Consider the following 16,225-nt stretch of genomic DNA (forward strand, 5'->3'; position numbering starts at 1 on the left):
TTTGATGGGGATTGCATTCAATTTGTATATCACTTTGGGTAGTATGGACATTTTCACTATGTTGATTCTTCCAATCCAAGAGCATGGGATATCTTTCCATCTTCTTGTATCCTCTCTAATTTCTCTCAGCAGTGGTTTGTAGTTCTCATTATAGAGATTTTTCACCTCCTTGGTTAACTCAATTCCTAAGTATTTTATTTTTTTGGTGGCTATTGTAAATGGGCAGGCTTTCCTTGATTTCTCTTTCTGCATGTTGACTATTGGAGAAAAGAAATGCTACTGATTTTTGTGTGTTGATTTTGTATCCTGCTACTGTGCTGAAATCATTTATCAATTCCAGCAGTTTTTTTGTAGAGGTTTTAGGCTGTTCGATATATAGGATCATGTCATCTGCAAACAGGGACAGTTTGACTTCATCTTTTCCAATCTGAATGCCCTTTATTTCCTTCTCTTCTCTGATTGCTCTGGCTAGTACTTCCAAAACTATGTTGAATAGGAGTGGTGAGAGTGGGCATCCTTGTCTAGTTCCTGTTCTTAAAGGAAAAGCTTTCAGCTTTTCCCCATTCAGGATGATATTGGCTGTGGGTTTGGCATATATGGCTTTAATTATGTTGAGATACTTTCCCTCTATACCTAACTTATCGAGGGTCTTTGTCATGAATGAGTGCTGAACTTTATCAAATGCTTTTTCAGCATCTATAGAGATGATCATATGGTCCTTGTGTTTGAGTTTATTAATATGGTGTATCACATTTATTGATTTGCGTATGTTGAACCAACCTTGCATCCCTGGGATGAATCCCACTTGATCGTGATGAATAATTTTACGTATGTGTTGCTGTATTCTGTTTGCTAGTAATTTAGTGAGGATTTTTGCATCTATATTCATCAAGGATATCGCCCTGTAGTTTTCTTTTTTGGTTATATCTTTACCTGGTTTTGGTATCAGGGTGATATTTGCTTCATAGAATGAGTTTGGGAGATTTGCGTCCGTTTCAATCTTTTGGAATAGTTTGTAAAGAATCGGTGTCAATTCCTGTTTGAATGTTTGGTAAAATTCTGCTGTGAATCCATCTGGTCCTGGGCTTTTCTTTGTTGGGAGCCTTCTGATAACAGCTTCAATCTCCTTTATTGTTATTGGTCTGTTCAAATTTTCTACGTCTTCACGGTTCAGTTTTGGGAGCTTGTGTGTGTCCAGAAATTTATCCATTTCCTCCAGATTTTCAAATTTGTTGGTGTATAGTTGTTTATAGTAGTCTCGAATGATTCCTTGTATTTCAGATGAATCATTTGTAATATCGCCTTTTTCATTTCTAATTTTTGTTATTTGAGTCTTCTCTCTTCTTTTTTTTGTTAGCCATGCTAATGGTTTGTCTATTTTATTTATCTTTTCAAAAAACCAACTTTTTGATTCGTTGATCTTTTGAATTGTTTTTTGGTTTTCAATTTCATTCAGTTCTGCTCTGATCTTAATGATTTCTTTCCGTCTGCTAACTTTAGGTTTGGATTGTTCTTGTTTTTCTAGTTCTTTAAGGTGAAGTGTTAGGTTGTTCACTTGCCATCTTTCTATTCTTCTGAAGTGAGCGTTTAATGCAATAAATTTTCCCCTCAATACTGCTTTTGCAGTATCCCACAGGTTTTGGTATGATGTATCATTGTTTTCATTAGTTTCAAGAAATTTTTTGATTTCCTGCTTGATTTCTTCTTGGACCCATATGTCATTAAGTAGAATGCTGTTTAATTTCCATGTGATTGTATAGTTTCCAGAGTTTCGTTTGTTATTAATTTCTAGTTTTAATCCATTGTCGTCTGAGAAGATACATGGGATAATTGCAATTTTTTTGAATTTATTGAGACTTGATTTGTGACCTAATATGTGATCTATCCTGGAGAATGATCCATGTGCTGCTGAGAAGAATGAATATTCTGAGGTTGTTGGGTGGAATGTTCTGTAGATATCTGCCAATTCCAATTGGTCTAGAGTCTTGTTTAGATCTTGTGTTTCTCTGCTGATTCTTTGCCTAGATGATCTGTCTAATATTGACAGTGGGGTGTTCAGGTCCCCTGCTATTATGGTATTAGTGTCTATTTCCTTCTTTAGGTCTAATAGAGTTTGTTTTATAAATCTGGCTGCTCCAACATTGGGTGCATACATATTTATGATTGTTATGTCTTCTTGATGGATCAGTCCTTTTATCATTAAGTAGTGTCCCTCATTGTCTCTTTTTATGGTTTTTAGTTTAAAGTCTATTTTGTCAGATATAAGAATAGCCACTCCAGCTCGTTTTTCTTTTCTGTTTGCTTGGTAAATCTTTTTCCATCCTTTCACTCTTAGTCTATGTGAATCTTTATGGGTGAGGTGGGTCTCTTGTAGGCAGCATATAGTTGGGTCCTGCTTTTTGATCCAGTCGGCCAGTCTGTGTCTTTTAATTGGGGAATTTAAGCCTTTTACATTAAGAGTTGTTATTGAAAGGTGTTGATTTATTCCTAGCATTTTATTGGTTGTTTGGTTGTCTTAGGTTTCTTTTGTTCCTTGCTTTCTGATTTACTGTTTGCTTTCTTTGTTTGGTGGTTCCTTAGGTTGTAGATAGTGTTTTTGTTCGCTTGTTTTCTCTTCATGAATGCCATGTTTATTATACTAGCGGGTTTAGATTTTTCTTGGGTTTTTATGGCAGTGGTAGTTATTTTTCAGGAACCAAACCCAGTACTCCCTTGAGGATTTCTTGTAAGGGTGGTCTTGTGGTAGTGAACTCCCGCAGTTTTTGTTTGTCTGAGAAATATACTATTTGCCCCTCATTTCGGAAGGATAGCCTTGCAGGGTAGAGTATTCTTGGCTGGCAATCTTTGTCTTTTAGTATTTTGAAAATATCATCCCATTCCTTTCTAGCTTTTAGGGTTTGTGATGAAAAGTCTGATGTTAACCTGATTGGGGCTCCCTTATAGGTGATTTGACGCTTCTCTCTTGCAGCTTTTAAGATTCTCTCTTTATCTCTGAGTTTTGCCAATTTGACTATGACATGTCTTGGAGAAGGTCTTTTTGGGTTGAATACATTTGGAGATCGTTGAGCTTCCTGGATCTGAAGATCTGTGATTTTTCCTATACCTGGGAAGTTTTCTGCCACTATTTTGTTGAATATGTTTTCAATGGAATCTCCATTTTCCTCCCCTTCTGGAATACCCATGACTCGGATATTTGATCACTTATGGTTGTCTGATATCTCTCTCAGATTTTCTTCAATGTCCTTGATTCTTTTTTCTTTCTTTTTGTCTGCTTGTGTTATTTCAAACAGCCCATCTTCAAGTTCAGAGGTTCTCTCTTCAACTTCGACAAGCCTGCTGGTTAAACTCTCCGTTGTGTTTTTTATTTCATTGAATAACTTCTTCAGTTCAGCAAGTTCTGCTACATCTTTTTTCAGGACATTGATTTCCTTGTACATTTCCTCTTTCAGATCCTGTATACTTTTCCTCATTTCATCATGATATCTAGCTGAGTTTTCTTGTATCTCATTCAGTTTCCTTAGAATTATCACTCGAAATTCCTTGTCAGTCATTTCAAGGGCTTCTTGTTCTATAGGATCTAGAGTTTGAGATTTATTAACTTTTGGTGGTGTACTTTCTTGATTTTTTGTATTTCTGGTATCTTTTTTTTGGTGTTTATTCATTGTGGCCGGGGGTTTCACAGTTCATCGGTTTGAGACTAATGACTAACTAGGATGTTGCTGTGGTTGCCAATTTCGTATGGCTCCCTCCGTGACTGCTCAGTTGGCCTCTAGTGCCTTGTGTGTGTGGTTGTCTCGGGTCTTGGGCTTCTCCGGGGAGCCACCTTTCTGGTCAGCTTGGACTCTGCTGGGCTGGTGGATCACGTACCACAGGGTGTGTGATCTCTGTTGAGCTTTCACTTCCTGTGCAGGACTTCTCCCTGTTCCGTGTGCTCTGGCCCAGGCTGTTAGATCGTGCAGTGGCGACCCCACCGGGTGTGTGGTTTCTGTCGAGTCTCCCCCTCCCTGGCCGCACGTCTCCCCACTCTGTGCGCACTGTGCTGGGCTGGGGCGTGTCTTCTGCACCCCTCGTCTATCAGCTGGGCCTTCAAGACCCTGCTCGGCACCGCCTCGCCCAGGAAGTCTACCAGGTTTCTGCTGGGCACAGACGACCGGTCTCTCTGGGTGCCTTTGTAGCACTATGTAGATCTTTCTCGGGTCTTGTTCACCTTTGTATCCCCCCAGTATAAACCGAGTCTAGCGCCCACCTGCAGCCTGGTCTCCGGCAGGTTCAAGCGGACCTGGGAACTCTCCTACCACACTATTCCCAACCAGACATTCGTTAGGCTTTTTTCCAAACTGGTGGCCGCAGAGATGGTATCTGCCTCCCAGTAACAGGGAGTTTACCTGGGGCCGGAGTCCAGGGTATGGTGGAGTGACAGTCGGCCCGCCCGTACTTCCTTGCCGTCCCGACACTGGCCCGGGACACCCCCTCCACCAGCCCTCAGTTTCTTATTTTAAATAAAAGATTATCTTTGGGATTTTTTGGTAGAGATTTTGAAAATTTGTTCTTTTTATAAGTATTACAGATCAGAAATCTGTTATGTCCTAAGATAAGGTAAACCCCATGTGCTTGCCCAAGTTTCTCATATCTAACTACCAGAATTTTCAAGATAAGAACCTGGCCTATCTGTGTGGGACATTTGTACTAGATGCTTCACAAAAATTATATAAATCATCATTTTTTTTTTTTGTCTTTTTGTGACCAGTAAGGGGATTGCAACACTTGGCTTGGTGTCACCTGCACCGTGCTCAGCCAGTGAGCGCACCGGCCATTCCTATATAGCATCTGAACCCGCGGCGGGAGCACCACCGCACTCCCAAGCGCCGCACTCACCCAAGTGTGCCACGGGGCCGGCCCTAAATCATCATTTTATATGTTTATTTTTCTGTTTCTTTAATGAAATGCATGTGCTTTTGTTTTGACTTTGGTTTTTAACAATGAGGTTTTAAAAGAGCTTTACTCTGAGAGGAGATATTGAGGGGTTTTAAAGTGAAGGGGAAGAGAATGTCTTTAAAGTTTAATTCAAAGCATTTCCTTAAAAAAAAAAAAAGTGGTTGGTGTGTAACCAAATTCTGTCTCTGTTAGGCTAGCTTTCTTTTTTTTCCATTGACTTTATCAGTGCATCTGGGTTCAATTTTCCCCCCACTAAGCATCTGAGAAGTTGGTAAATGAATTCTGACATGTTGAATGATTTTAATGAAATCTTCTGCATGTGTATGTGTGCTTGGGGGATGGGGAAGAGGGAGGCAGAATAAGCAGTGGGGCTGAGGGTAATAAAGAATTACTGTCGCTTTACATTAAAGATAATGGATAACAGTTAACATTAATATCTTTCAGAACAGGTTAAATTCTATCCGGTTAGTGGTGTTTACTCCAAAAGGAAGCAGCTCTTAATATTAGCTTAAATAAATGACCTCCATTACCATGTCAGAGTCAGAGTTGGGAAAGGAAGGAGAGAATGTGGGAGGCTGTGCTACTTTGGATGATGTGTATGAAATCTGAATTGGCCTGCCTTCTGCTGCTGAAAGAGGGGAAAGCTTAATAAGATCTGTCATTATTGAATGATTTTTTTTTTTAATTTTGAGGGAGATGTTTGAAGGGAACAACAGATTAATTTTTAATTGCTGTTTCTCCTTGTCTTTTTCTTTGCCTTTGCTTTCCTTCTGGAATGTTTGATTTGAAAGAAAGGCAGCAGAGGCTAGAGTCTTACAGCTGCTGTGACATGTGGCCTGATGTTGACAGAGCTGACATCAAGAAGCAAAGTTCAGAGGGATGCATTAGGGGTTGGTATCATGGGAGTTGCTGAAGGGTCCAGTCTTCTTGTTAATTTGCCCTAGTGAAGTTATAGTTACAGCTGTCACAGCTTCTGCCCTGGTCTTGTTTGTATATAGGAGTCTGAGGAAATGAGGAATTCTTGGGTAGCTTCTCACTTTCTCTCCCTCTACCAGACTCCCAAAAGTAGTCACACACACTTCCTTCCCTGAACCCTGTACTGAGTGAAGTGCCTTCACTTGATCTCAGTGAATAAGTGTAGTTGGCAAAAGTAGGCTTCAGTTCTCTAATCAAGTGGTAGGAAAACTGGGCTGTGTTAGTTTTGATGAGTGCAAATGTAATTAACAACAGTTGAAGTAAAACTCTGAAAATATTATTTTCATTTTAAGTAATATGAACTATTTAAAATGATAAAGCACATTTCTTACTGTCTCCAGGTAGCTATGAGTGAGTTGTCTGTGGCACACAGTATATGTCTAAATTTCAGGTTGCCTGAGTTGGTTAAACAGAGTGAAATATTCAAGTTAGGGCAAGTGAATAAAATTAAACTCTGTCTCTACTTAGTCTTATTCCCCCAGGCTGCCAATTTAATACTTTTCTTCTAAATAATGGGTGCTGTAAAACTGATCAACTCCAAACTGTACACATAATTTCTCTCATTGTAATTTTATTTTTTAAATTTATTTTGCTTTTAATTGACAAGTAGTAATTGCATACATTTATAGGGTACAGTGTAACGTTTTGATACATGTATGTATACATTGTAGAATGATCAAATCAGGCTAGTTAGCATATCCATCACTTCACATACTTATAATTTCTTTGTGATGAGAATATTTAAAATCCACTCGTAGCAATTTTGAAATATACAATACGTAATTTTAAATTAGACTGCTTTGGGCTACATTTTTTTTAACTTTTCCTCCTGTCTACTTAAAGAGTAGAATCAGTTGTAAGGAAAATTCATGAGGGAACAGGAGTTGAGAGAGGGTCTTTACTCAGTGGAGGCCAACAAGACTGAATATTTAAAACTTTTTTTCTTAAAAAAAATAAGTTGATTCCCAAAACAATCAAATGTGAGAACTCACCCAAATATGGTGATTAAACTTATTAATAAATCTCCGTTGTATATATCTTTAAACATTTGCCCAGTAATTTTCTCAGTTGAACTTTAATGACTGGCATATCATTGAGTTTTCTTAGTATTATTGACTAGTTAAGTTGAATTACTGTAATTTACCATAATCACAAGAAAACATCTCTCAGAACTCAGTCCAATTGCAGATTTTATTCTGAATAATTCCTGAAAATGCATATTTTGCTGACTTTACATCCAATGATATGCCGATTCACATCCCAGTTTTGTATTAGTTTCTCCCTAACATCTGCCTTTTATATTTTAGGTATCCCTGGGTTCCATTTTAATACAGTCATATAACAAATGCTGATTCTTTGCACTAAAACTCCTCTTAGCCTGACAGGCATTTTTCTCTTAGAAGAAGTTTTGGCTTCATTGATCACCCAGTTTTGTTGTACTGGAGCTGCCTCCTTGGGTACTGTGACAGCCATCCTCCGGTGTGGCTTCCAGTCATCCTCACCTCCTGGTGTTCGTGCCCTTGTACTGTCCTCTCCCACACTGTGTCAGGATTGGTCTGTGTGAACAATAGAAGAAGGCAGAAGTGACGGCGTGTGACTGCTGAAGCTAGGTCATAAAAGATAGCGATAGTTCTGCCTTGCATTTGTGGATCACTTGCTCTGGTGGAAGCCAACCTCCGTGTAGTAATGACACTCAAGCAGCCCTATGGAGAGGAGGAGAGGCCCCATGCCAATAGCGCCATCAGCTTGCCAGTCATGTAAGTGGTGGCAGAGGACTGAAGCCTGGTTGACATCTTGACTATAACCCCATGAGAGACCTTAAAACCAGAATTGTTCAGCTAAGCTGCTTTGAATTCATGACCTGCAGAAAGTGTGTGAGGTAATAAATGTTCACTGTTGTCTTAAGCTGCTAAGTTTTGAGGCAGCTTGTTATAGAACAAATAAACAACACTACTTTATAGTTGTGTTTATATAATAAACAACAGCACTTTATATCCTCAGTATTAAAGTGATCTGCCATAGCCTGAATTTTTTTTTCCCCCTAATTTCCCTAACAGTTTGGTTTCCTCTGTTGGCAAAAGAGTAAATACTGTTTGAAATTATTTCATTAATGTTATCACTACAGTAATTATCAGGGGTGAGTATTATTGGAGTTTTTGGTGGTGTTTGTCATAAGGACTGTCACCTTTGTAACTCATATTTGTATGCCAATAGGCTGTAAGCTAGGAATAGAGTTACAAACTTATGTAAAACATGATGTGCTATATAGTCTTTTATAGATACATTTCATATGTAAAAACTGCTCTAGCTAGTGTAGCATTCTCCATAGAAATATGTGAGCCACGAATAATTTTGAATTTTCTAATAGCCTCATTAAAAAACTAAAAGGAAACAGATGACATTAATTTTAATCATGTATTTTATATAATCCAGTATATCCAGAATCTTATAATTTCAACATATAATTAATATGAAATTATTAATAGGGTATTTAAAATTTTTTTAAAGACTGAGTCTTTGAAATTTAGTGTGTATTTATAGCATATCAATTTGGACTAGCCACGTTTGAAGTGCTCAGTAGCCACTTGTTGCAAGTGACTGCCACATTGAACAATATGAATAGTAAATTTAGCTGAAGAAGTTAAGAAGACTTTATTCTAAATTAGCAGCAAATCAAGAATGCATGTAAACAACAGAAGTGATTTCCTCAAACTTAAGTATGGCATACCCTACTTTAACTTTAATCTCTGCCTACCTGTTGTTCCAGTAAGTCAACTTCCTAATTTCCAGATGCTTCAGATCCTTCAAACCTGAGGAATATTCTAGGGATAGAAGGGATTAGGGATATCAGAGGTTTTACGTAGATTTCTCCAGCATTGCAATGGCCTGACTGCCTCATGGTTTATCATAAAGACTGGTGAATGTGGACTTTTTGAAAGAGAAAATATAGTTTAGAATATAAAGCATATTCTCGGGGCCTTAGGCTGGACCTGGTGTACTCTTCTCACTATTTGAGCCACCAAAAAACCCTTCCCAGGGGTTTCGGCACATCCTCTTATTTTCTCAAGCCAAGGCCTGAGAGCAGAAGTATGTGAAGTCTGTTTCATCTCACACTTTATAAAGTCCAGTACTTTAGCAGCTGGCATCTCATTGGCTCACACATATTCAAGGAAGCTGGTTTTAACTGTTACTTCTACTCAGAGCTCAGGCATTAAACAGATTAGAGGTTTTTCTTTTCCTTCAAACCAAAATATGCTATTAAGTATAATGTGGATGAGCAGTTTTGTCACTGTAATTGTGTCAAGCTCTATCACCAAATTCAAGTCACTACTATTTTTGTAGGTATAAAAAAAAATTTCCACAGAAAAAGGGATGGTGAAAAACTTTGAAACCTCTGGGTTTTGTGCTAGGTCTTAGATATCTGTATTGGGATAATTAAAAGTTTTAGATATCTTCAGAATAATAGCAGAACTTATGGCCATATATTGTCTCTTTTTAGAAAAATGTTCTCACTTGAAATATCCCATAGTTACCAAAAGACTTGGAAGGAATTTTTCATAATAATTCTGACCCCCTTTTGAAAATTATTGCATGAAGAAATTTATAGGGATTTTGAATAAAAAGCTGAAGAGCACAATGACTTATAATTTATGTTTTGTTTTCTTCAACTTTCTTTTGGCCATTAGCACTGTCTGGTATTTGCCCAGTCTCTTTTTCTCTTTCCACAGTAAATAGTTAACCCACGTGTTTAGAGTATCAGTATCTGAAGCAATCACATCTGCAACTATTTCCAGAAGTTCTTTATATCCTTATTAATTTATTTATAGTGCATGTTATTCTTTTGACATAGTTTTCAGTTTGCTTTTGATTTTTTTAATCAAAAATATGTACTAGTATTTATATCATTTACAAAGTGAAATGATACTACAAGGTTTATAATAATAGTCAACTACCTCATTCTTATCTAACTCGGATTCCTGTTCCTGTGAGACAACTACTTTTACTGGTTTTGGTTGTTTCTTCTGCTGTTTATTTCTACCTTTCCAAATGACATTCTCATTTTGTTGTTTAAAATTTTTCTTATTTGAGCATGATTTATTGACTTCTTATGAATGATGAAGAATTAGCATTTTTACACAAGCCACCTATACACAACTCCATTTTTCCATCCTTACAATATAGTTATGTCAAGGTTTACATTATTATATCTGAGGCACTAGTATATTATGATTTGCATTTTAGTTTTTCCTGATGTACTTTAGTTTTCCTTTTTAGTTTTTTCTGTGTCGGATGTTTTGTTTGGTTGATTAGCTATTTGTATACATGTCACCAGTTTATTCCCAAATTCCTTGCTAGAGCAGTAAAATTACTCTCAATATTTTTATTATTTTAATCACCTGCAAGTAGTCTACACATCTACTTTTTTTCTTGGAAATATCTTTCCTTGAGTTTTCATCCTCTGCTCCAGTCTGTGCTTATTCTCTAGGCTCCGCATCACCCCTGTGGTTTCCTTCATCACTCACCTGTGCAAGATCCCTTTTCTCCTTTTTCCTGGATCCTGTGTCTTCCTCTTTCTAGGTTTACTTCTTCAGTTTGATAGAGTACACCCTAGTGGCTTCCTGAAAGAGACTGTGATTGAGGTATATTTTTTGAGATTTTGCATTCTACCCTTATATATTTTTTCTACTCTTATATTTGATAATTTGGATACAGAATTCTAGATTCAAAATCATTTTCCCCCCTCAGGGTTTTGAAAGCATTACTCGATTATCTTCTAGGTTCCTGTGCTACCATTAAAAATTCCAGTGTCATCTGATCTTTTGGCCCTTTGTAGGTGATCGTTTTGGCCTTTCTAAAAGTTCTTAAGATCTTTTATATATCATTCTAAACTTTTTTTTCTAAAAGTACCCGTCTTGTAATCTAAATACAGGATAATTTATTTAATCTTCTTGAAACAGAGAGGACAAGAAAGAATGATAATACAATATGACCTAACTGTGTTTGGTACTTTAGTATTTGTAGAATTAAAAGATTCTTCTGCTCATTTTTGGTATTGGCTCAATGTTTTATTAAATTAAATAGGAGATTCAAGGTGTAGGTCAATACAGAGGTTTACCTTAGCAGATATCTGTTAAGATTCTAAAAGTAAAACTGGAGCCAAATTTTACTCACTCGGAAGATTAAGTAGTATGGACTTTGTTACTGAAGGTGAGGGGGATATTTGATGTGTTCATTCTGTAGTTACTACCCTCGTTTAATACAGTTTCCTTAGAGCAAGCTATCCCATACTTTACACTGAGATGTTATATGACTTATAATATCATGTCAATATTATTTAACAGCCTTCTCCTTTTATTTGCTGGTTTCACTTGGCTTTTGTTCTTCATCCTTATTACGAAGAAAGATTTGAACCAGGGTTTGCCATTAAATTCATTAAACTTTTCTTAAATAAATGGCCTTGCACAAGGAGCTCATCTGGTTGGCTCTGGTTTTACTACTGGTTTTGAGGAAAGTTATATCATGAAAACATGCCTCTGCATTACAACAAATTACTAATCATCTTTCCTCTAAAAAACGTTTTACTGATACAGCCACAAAACTATTTTTCACCCCATGCAAGTGTACAAGTAAAGATGTTTGCTTCAAATAGATCCCGAGGAAGTTATTTTGAATAACTGTTTCAGCCTCAGTTTAGGTTAGGATAAAGGGAGCCTCTTAGGAGACCTCCAAAAATCAGTTTAAGAGTGAAAAATAGGATAGACTGGATAAAAAGATAGTACTGAGTTTTCTACAACAAGTTGATAATGGGAAACATTAGTTATTTCTCTTTACTTTATAGCAATCTGTATTTCAGGCTCCCCTGTTACTACAAATGTAGTTATTCTCATTCATTGGAGGATTTGAGAGGACTGAACTACTCTTTGCATTCATCCCTTACCTCGTAATCCTTCTGCAACATTTAGTTTTCTTTGATTCTGAAGAAAACACCTTGGCCTTTGTTTTTACTGGCATCATTTCTTGTCTCTCTCTGCTTGGCATCATTTTAGAAATCTTCACTGTTTTCTGCTGCTCATGGAAAGCCAACTGGAAGCATTATGATGTTGACAAAGAGCATTTTTTGATATACTTTAAACTGCATAAAATAGAAACTTACTTATGGGAATAGAGCAAATATTTTATAACGTTATCTCAGAAGAGAATGAAAAATTTTTCTTAAAATGAGCATAATATACATTACTGAAATGTGAATATTCTTTTTGCTAAATCTCATTTTTTTAATTGAGAAAAATAAGAGATCAAAAGATTTATCAACTTTTAATTTGTATGAGTGTTTAAAAATAGATGCTATTCCTCAAAACTGGGGAGAAAAATCTTACTTATCTTTGAAAGATTTCATGTTCTGGATTTCTGAAGGCAAAGCTGTCAAAAAGGACTTTCTTGTACCTTATACTTATAAAAGTACACTGCAGTGTAATTATATGAGAGTTGCATAGATAAAAGACAAAAACCCTGTGACATCTTTTCCTGATATGAGTATTCTGAAAGTTGGAGAATGGTTTAGCAAACCTGTTCTTTTGTTTCATATATTTATAAAAGGCAGCACTTTATTCTTAATCATCTGGTTCTAAAACAATTTAAAGAGGAAGGGCTTGTATTAATCTTTTTTTTTTTTTTTTTTTTTTTTTGGTCTTTTTCATGACAGGCACTCAGCCAGTGAGTGCACTAGCCATTCCTATATATAGGATCCGAACCCGCGGCGGGAGCGTCACCGCACTCCCACTGCAGCACTCTCCCGAGTGCGCCACGGGCTCGGCCCCAGGGCTTGTATTAATCTGATGAATCCTGTTCTCCATCCTGCCTGAACTCTTCTTCACTTATCCTTACTTTAAGATCTCTCCTATCTTACATGATTTAGAGTCCTGTAGAATTTTGTCTGTCTTTCTGATAGGTCCATATTCACCTCACAAAAATTTACATTTTAGACTTGTGTGGAATATTAGGGCTAATGGAATTGCTTGGCTAGCTAAATTGCTCATTCTTAGCCAGGCCATTCACTTATATCCAGTTCTCAATTCTCTCATATGAGATTAAGAGAAAACTTCACTTTCTTAAAATGTTAGGAAACATCGCCTTTTTCAGTTTTTTTCCAATTAGTTTGGTAACAGTTGTCTATAAGAAAAATACAATCCGAAATATTATTCTGTTTACTTTTTCATCAAGGCTTAACTTCGTAGGGAAAGAGAATGTTTTGGTATTCAGTCTAATTACTTATATTTCATCAAGGGTGGCTTTAAGCTCAGTTTTAGAGAGTAGTTCAGAAACCTATGCTGTCTGACATGAACAGTTTCATTCTCTGTTGCAGAGAACAAGTCTGTCACATTTGTCTTGCTTAGCTAACTTGACCCTTTGCTCTTAATAATACACATCTTCAAGCTACTTTACTTTTCTTCCCTTATTTTATTCTTTCCTCTGTGTAGCTATCTTTTTGACCTGGATTTGCTTCTGAAGGGAAGAACAGTAACAAGCAAATGACCCTTTCTTGATAAATAGGCTCTCCGTCAGTTGACTTTAACCCACTTCACCAAGTCTTCCATCATTTTCCAGGACAGTCTCCGTAAGAAGGATGACAGGATTGAAGAGCTGGAAGAAGCACTAAGAGAAAGTGTACAGATAACTGCAGAGCGAGAAATGGTGCTAGCCCAAGAGGAGTCAGCCAGGACCAATGCTGAAAAACAGGTCTGCGATTTTATACAGTTACTAGCAATGCTGCTGGTTAAACAAAAGGTAAAACCCAACCAGTACAGCTTAGGTAAACTATACGTGTTGTATGTTTATAGAGATTGTAAAGCACTTAATCAAGTGTAAGTATTTAGACTTAAATAAGAATTGAAATATAGTTGTACAAGAATTAACAAGAGGTCCTGCATTAATAATTTAGGACTGATTCCTGCGTGTTTATGTAGTGTATACTAATGTATTGAGGTGACATGGAACTTACCTATTTGTGATAAGACTGGGCACAACCCTGGCTTTTAAACTGAATGAGAGAATGCAAACATTTGTAACTCAAATATGTTCATTTTAAATAGCAAATAGTTTGTTTATTTTATGCTCTGCCTTGTTCAGGAGTGTAGTTAAGGTTATAACAAGTTAAGGTACATAGCAAGTGTGAAGGACATAGACATCATGGCACTTGAGTCCCAGATTAGCGTGTCTCAGCCTCAAGGTGACTTATTGGATTCTTCTGTCGTTTGTTGTATTTGTTTTATATTTTTTCTACGTCTTTTTAGATCCCCATGCCCTTGCATTTTGACTTTTTATTAGGAAGAATAACTGAAGATGGGAGGTGTGAATGGAAGAAATAGTTTTAACAAGTGAAGGCTACCATCTGTTCCCATTATGAGAATGTTATTTGAGGTTTTGAATTTACTTCACATAGAGGTGCATGACTTTTTTTTTAGAGCAAATTTTAAATTTACAGAAAAATTGAGCAGAAAGTACAGAGAATTAACATTTACTCCTTTCTCCACCTCAATTTCCCGTATTATTAACATCTTGCATTAGTGTAGAATGTTTGTTAAAATTGATTAACCAGTATTGATACATTATTATTAACTAGTCCATAGTTCACATTAGGTTCACTCTGTGATGTACAGTTCCACAGGTTTTGCCAAATGTATAATGTGTATTCACCATTACATTATCATGCAGAGTAGTTTCACTACCCTAAATATCTCCTGTGTTCTACATATTCATCCCTCCCTCACCCTATTCTCAATCCCTGATCTTTTTACTGTTGCTATAAGTTTTGTCTTTTCCTTTACTGATGGTTGGAATCATACAGTATGTGACCTTGTCAGATTGGCTTCTTTCACTTAGCTTCTGCATTTAAGATTTTTTCATGTCTTTTCGTGGCTTGACAGCTCATTTCTTTTCATCTCTGAATGGTATTCCACTGTATGGGTGTGTCACAGTTTGTTCATTCCTTAACCCATTGAAGGACATCTTGGTTATTTCCAATTTTTGGTAATTATGAATAAAGCTGCCATAAACATTCATGTGCAGGTTTTTGTGTGGACGTAAATTTTCAATTCATTTGGGTAAATACCTGGGAGTGTGACTGCTGGATCATATGGTAAGATTGTACGATCAGACAATATTTAGCTTTGTAAGAAACTGAAACTGTCTTCCAAAGTGGCTGTGTAAAATTCGCTTTTAATTGCATGCTTTTTTCCTTCTCTCTCTCCTGCTTATCTTGTTTTCCACCATTCTGCTACTCACTGCCTATCTGAAGCTGTTGAGTGAGATATTGCATGAGACCAGTCATTTGGGCTTTAAGTGGTTCAAGGTATGAAGAAACTGCTTTTATGTTTGTACTTCTGAAGTCTTACAACCTTCATCAACTGTCCTCTCCTCCCCCATCTTCTGTTTTTATTTTATCATTTTCTGTCCTCTAACTCCACTGTTAATTTTACTTTTATGTGTTAATTGTGTGCACTGAGGTAATTTACAAATGTTCTTTTGAAATGCCTTAAGCAGATGACGCTTTTTTGGCTAGGAACATTATTCTTATTATCTTTTCCCTGGTCCAAAAGTTACCTGTTTCTTGCTTAAATGTTGCTTCTGAGAAGAAATGACTCCCTCTGATACAGGGAGGATATTTGCATCTCTTGATTTCTCCAAGAGCAAAATAAAACTGTATCGAAAACGTAGCTCTTATTAAAATAAGATACAGAACATTGTAAAGTTTGAGCAGAGAAAAACTCCCCAAAGAAAACATTTCTTGATGCATTTACTGTATTCTTACAGGATCTCCTTATAGTTTACATTCCTAATACATACTGTTCCAAACTGAGCTATGCTAGAAATTTAGACCAGTTGTGTGATGACCTAACGGAGGAAGATGCCCTCTAACCTGTGCTGGCATATTGAGAGATGAGTGAATAATCATCTCTTGGGAAAACCCAAGATCTCCTTTACTTTTGTTTTGTCCCTTTCCACTTGAGGATTCTTTTTCTGAAAATTTTCTCTGCTCAACTTTTGGCGGAATTTTGTATTTTGTTGAATGCAAGAGTCTTAACCAGTATTGATACATTATTATTAACTAGTCCATAGTTCACATTAGGTTCACTCTGTGATGTACAGTTCCACAGGTTTTGCCAAATGTATAATGTCGTGTATTCACCATTATATTACAACTTATAAACAAGTCTCAGAATTGCCAGGGTCTAAGGAGCAATATCCTTAATTTAACCATCCTATTACGAACTTAAAACTTTTGAAATGCTTCTTTTTTATTAACACTTGAAAAGAA

The 16,225-nt window shown here is 36.7% G+C and overlaps 1 protein-coding gene across 15 annotated transcripts in view; it reads left to right on the top strand.

The window, feature by feature from the left end:
* ERC1 (ELKS/RAB6-interacting/CAST family member 1) overlaps positions 1 to 16,225 on the top strand; it is a 523,885-nt gene that overhangs the window by 247,670 nt on the left and 259,990 nt on the right. For 13 of the 15 annotated variants that reach the window (XR_010022659.1, XM_063087326.1, XM_063087318.1 and 10 more), the window contains one exon: positions 13,516 to 13,647. The exons of the other annotated variants lie outside the window; for them this stretch is intronic. Coding sequence is in view for 12 of the 13 variants with exons in the window: in XM_063087326.1 (XP_062943396.1) it covers positions 13,516 to 13,647 (132 nt within the window). In the remaining variant the exon portion in view is untranslated. The remainder of the gene's footprint in view (positions 1 to 13,515; positions 13,648 to 16,225) is intronic. 15 annotated transcript variants of the gene reach the window in all.

Source organism: Cynocephalus volans, chromosome 1, assembly GCF_027409185.1.
Source record: "Cynocephalus volans isolate mCynVol1 chromosome 1, mCynVol1.pri, whole genome shotgun sequence".
NCBI lineage: Eukaryota > Metazoa > Chordata > Mammalia > Dermoptera > Cynocephalidae > Cynocephalus > Cynocephalus volans.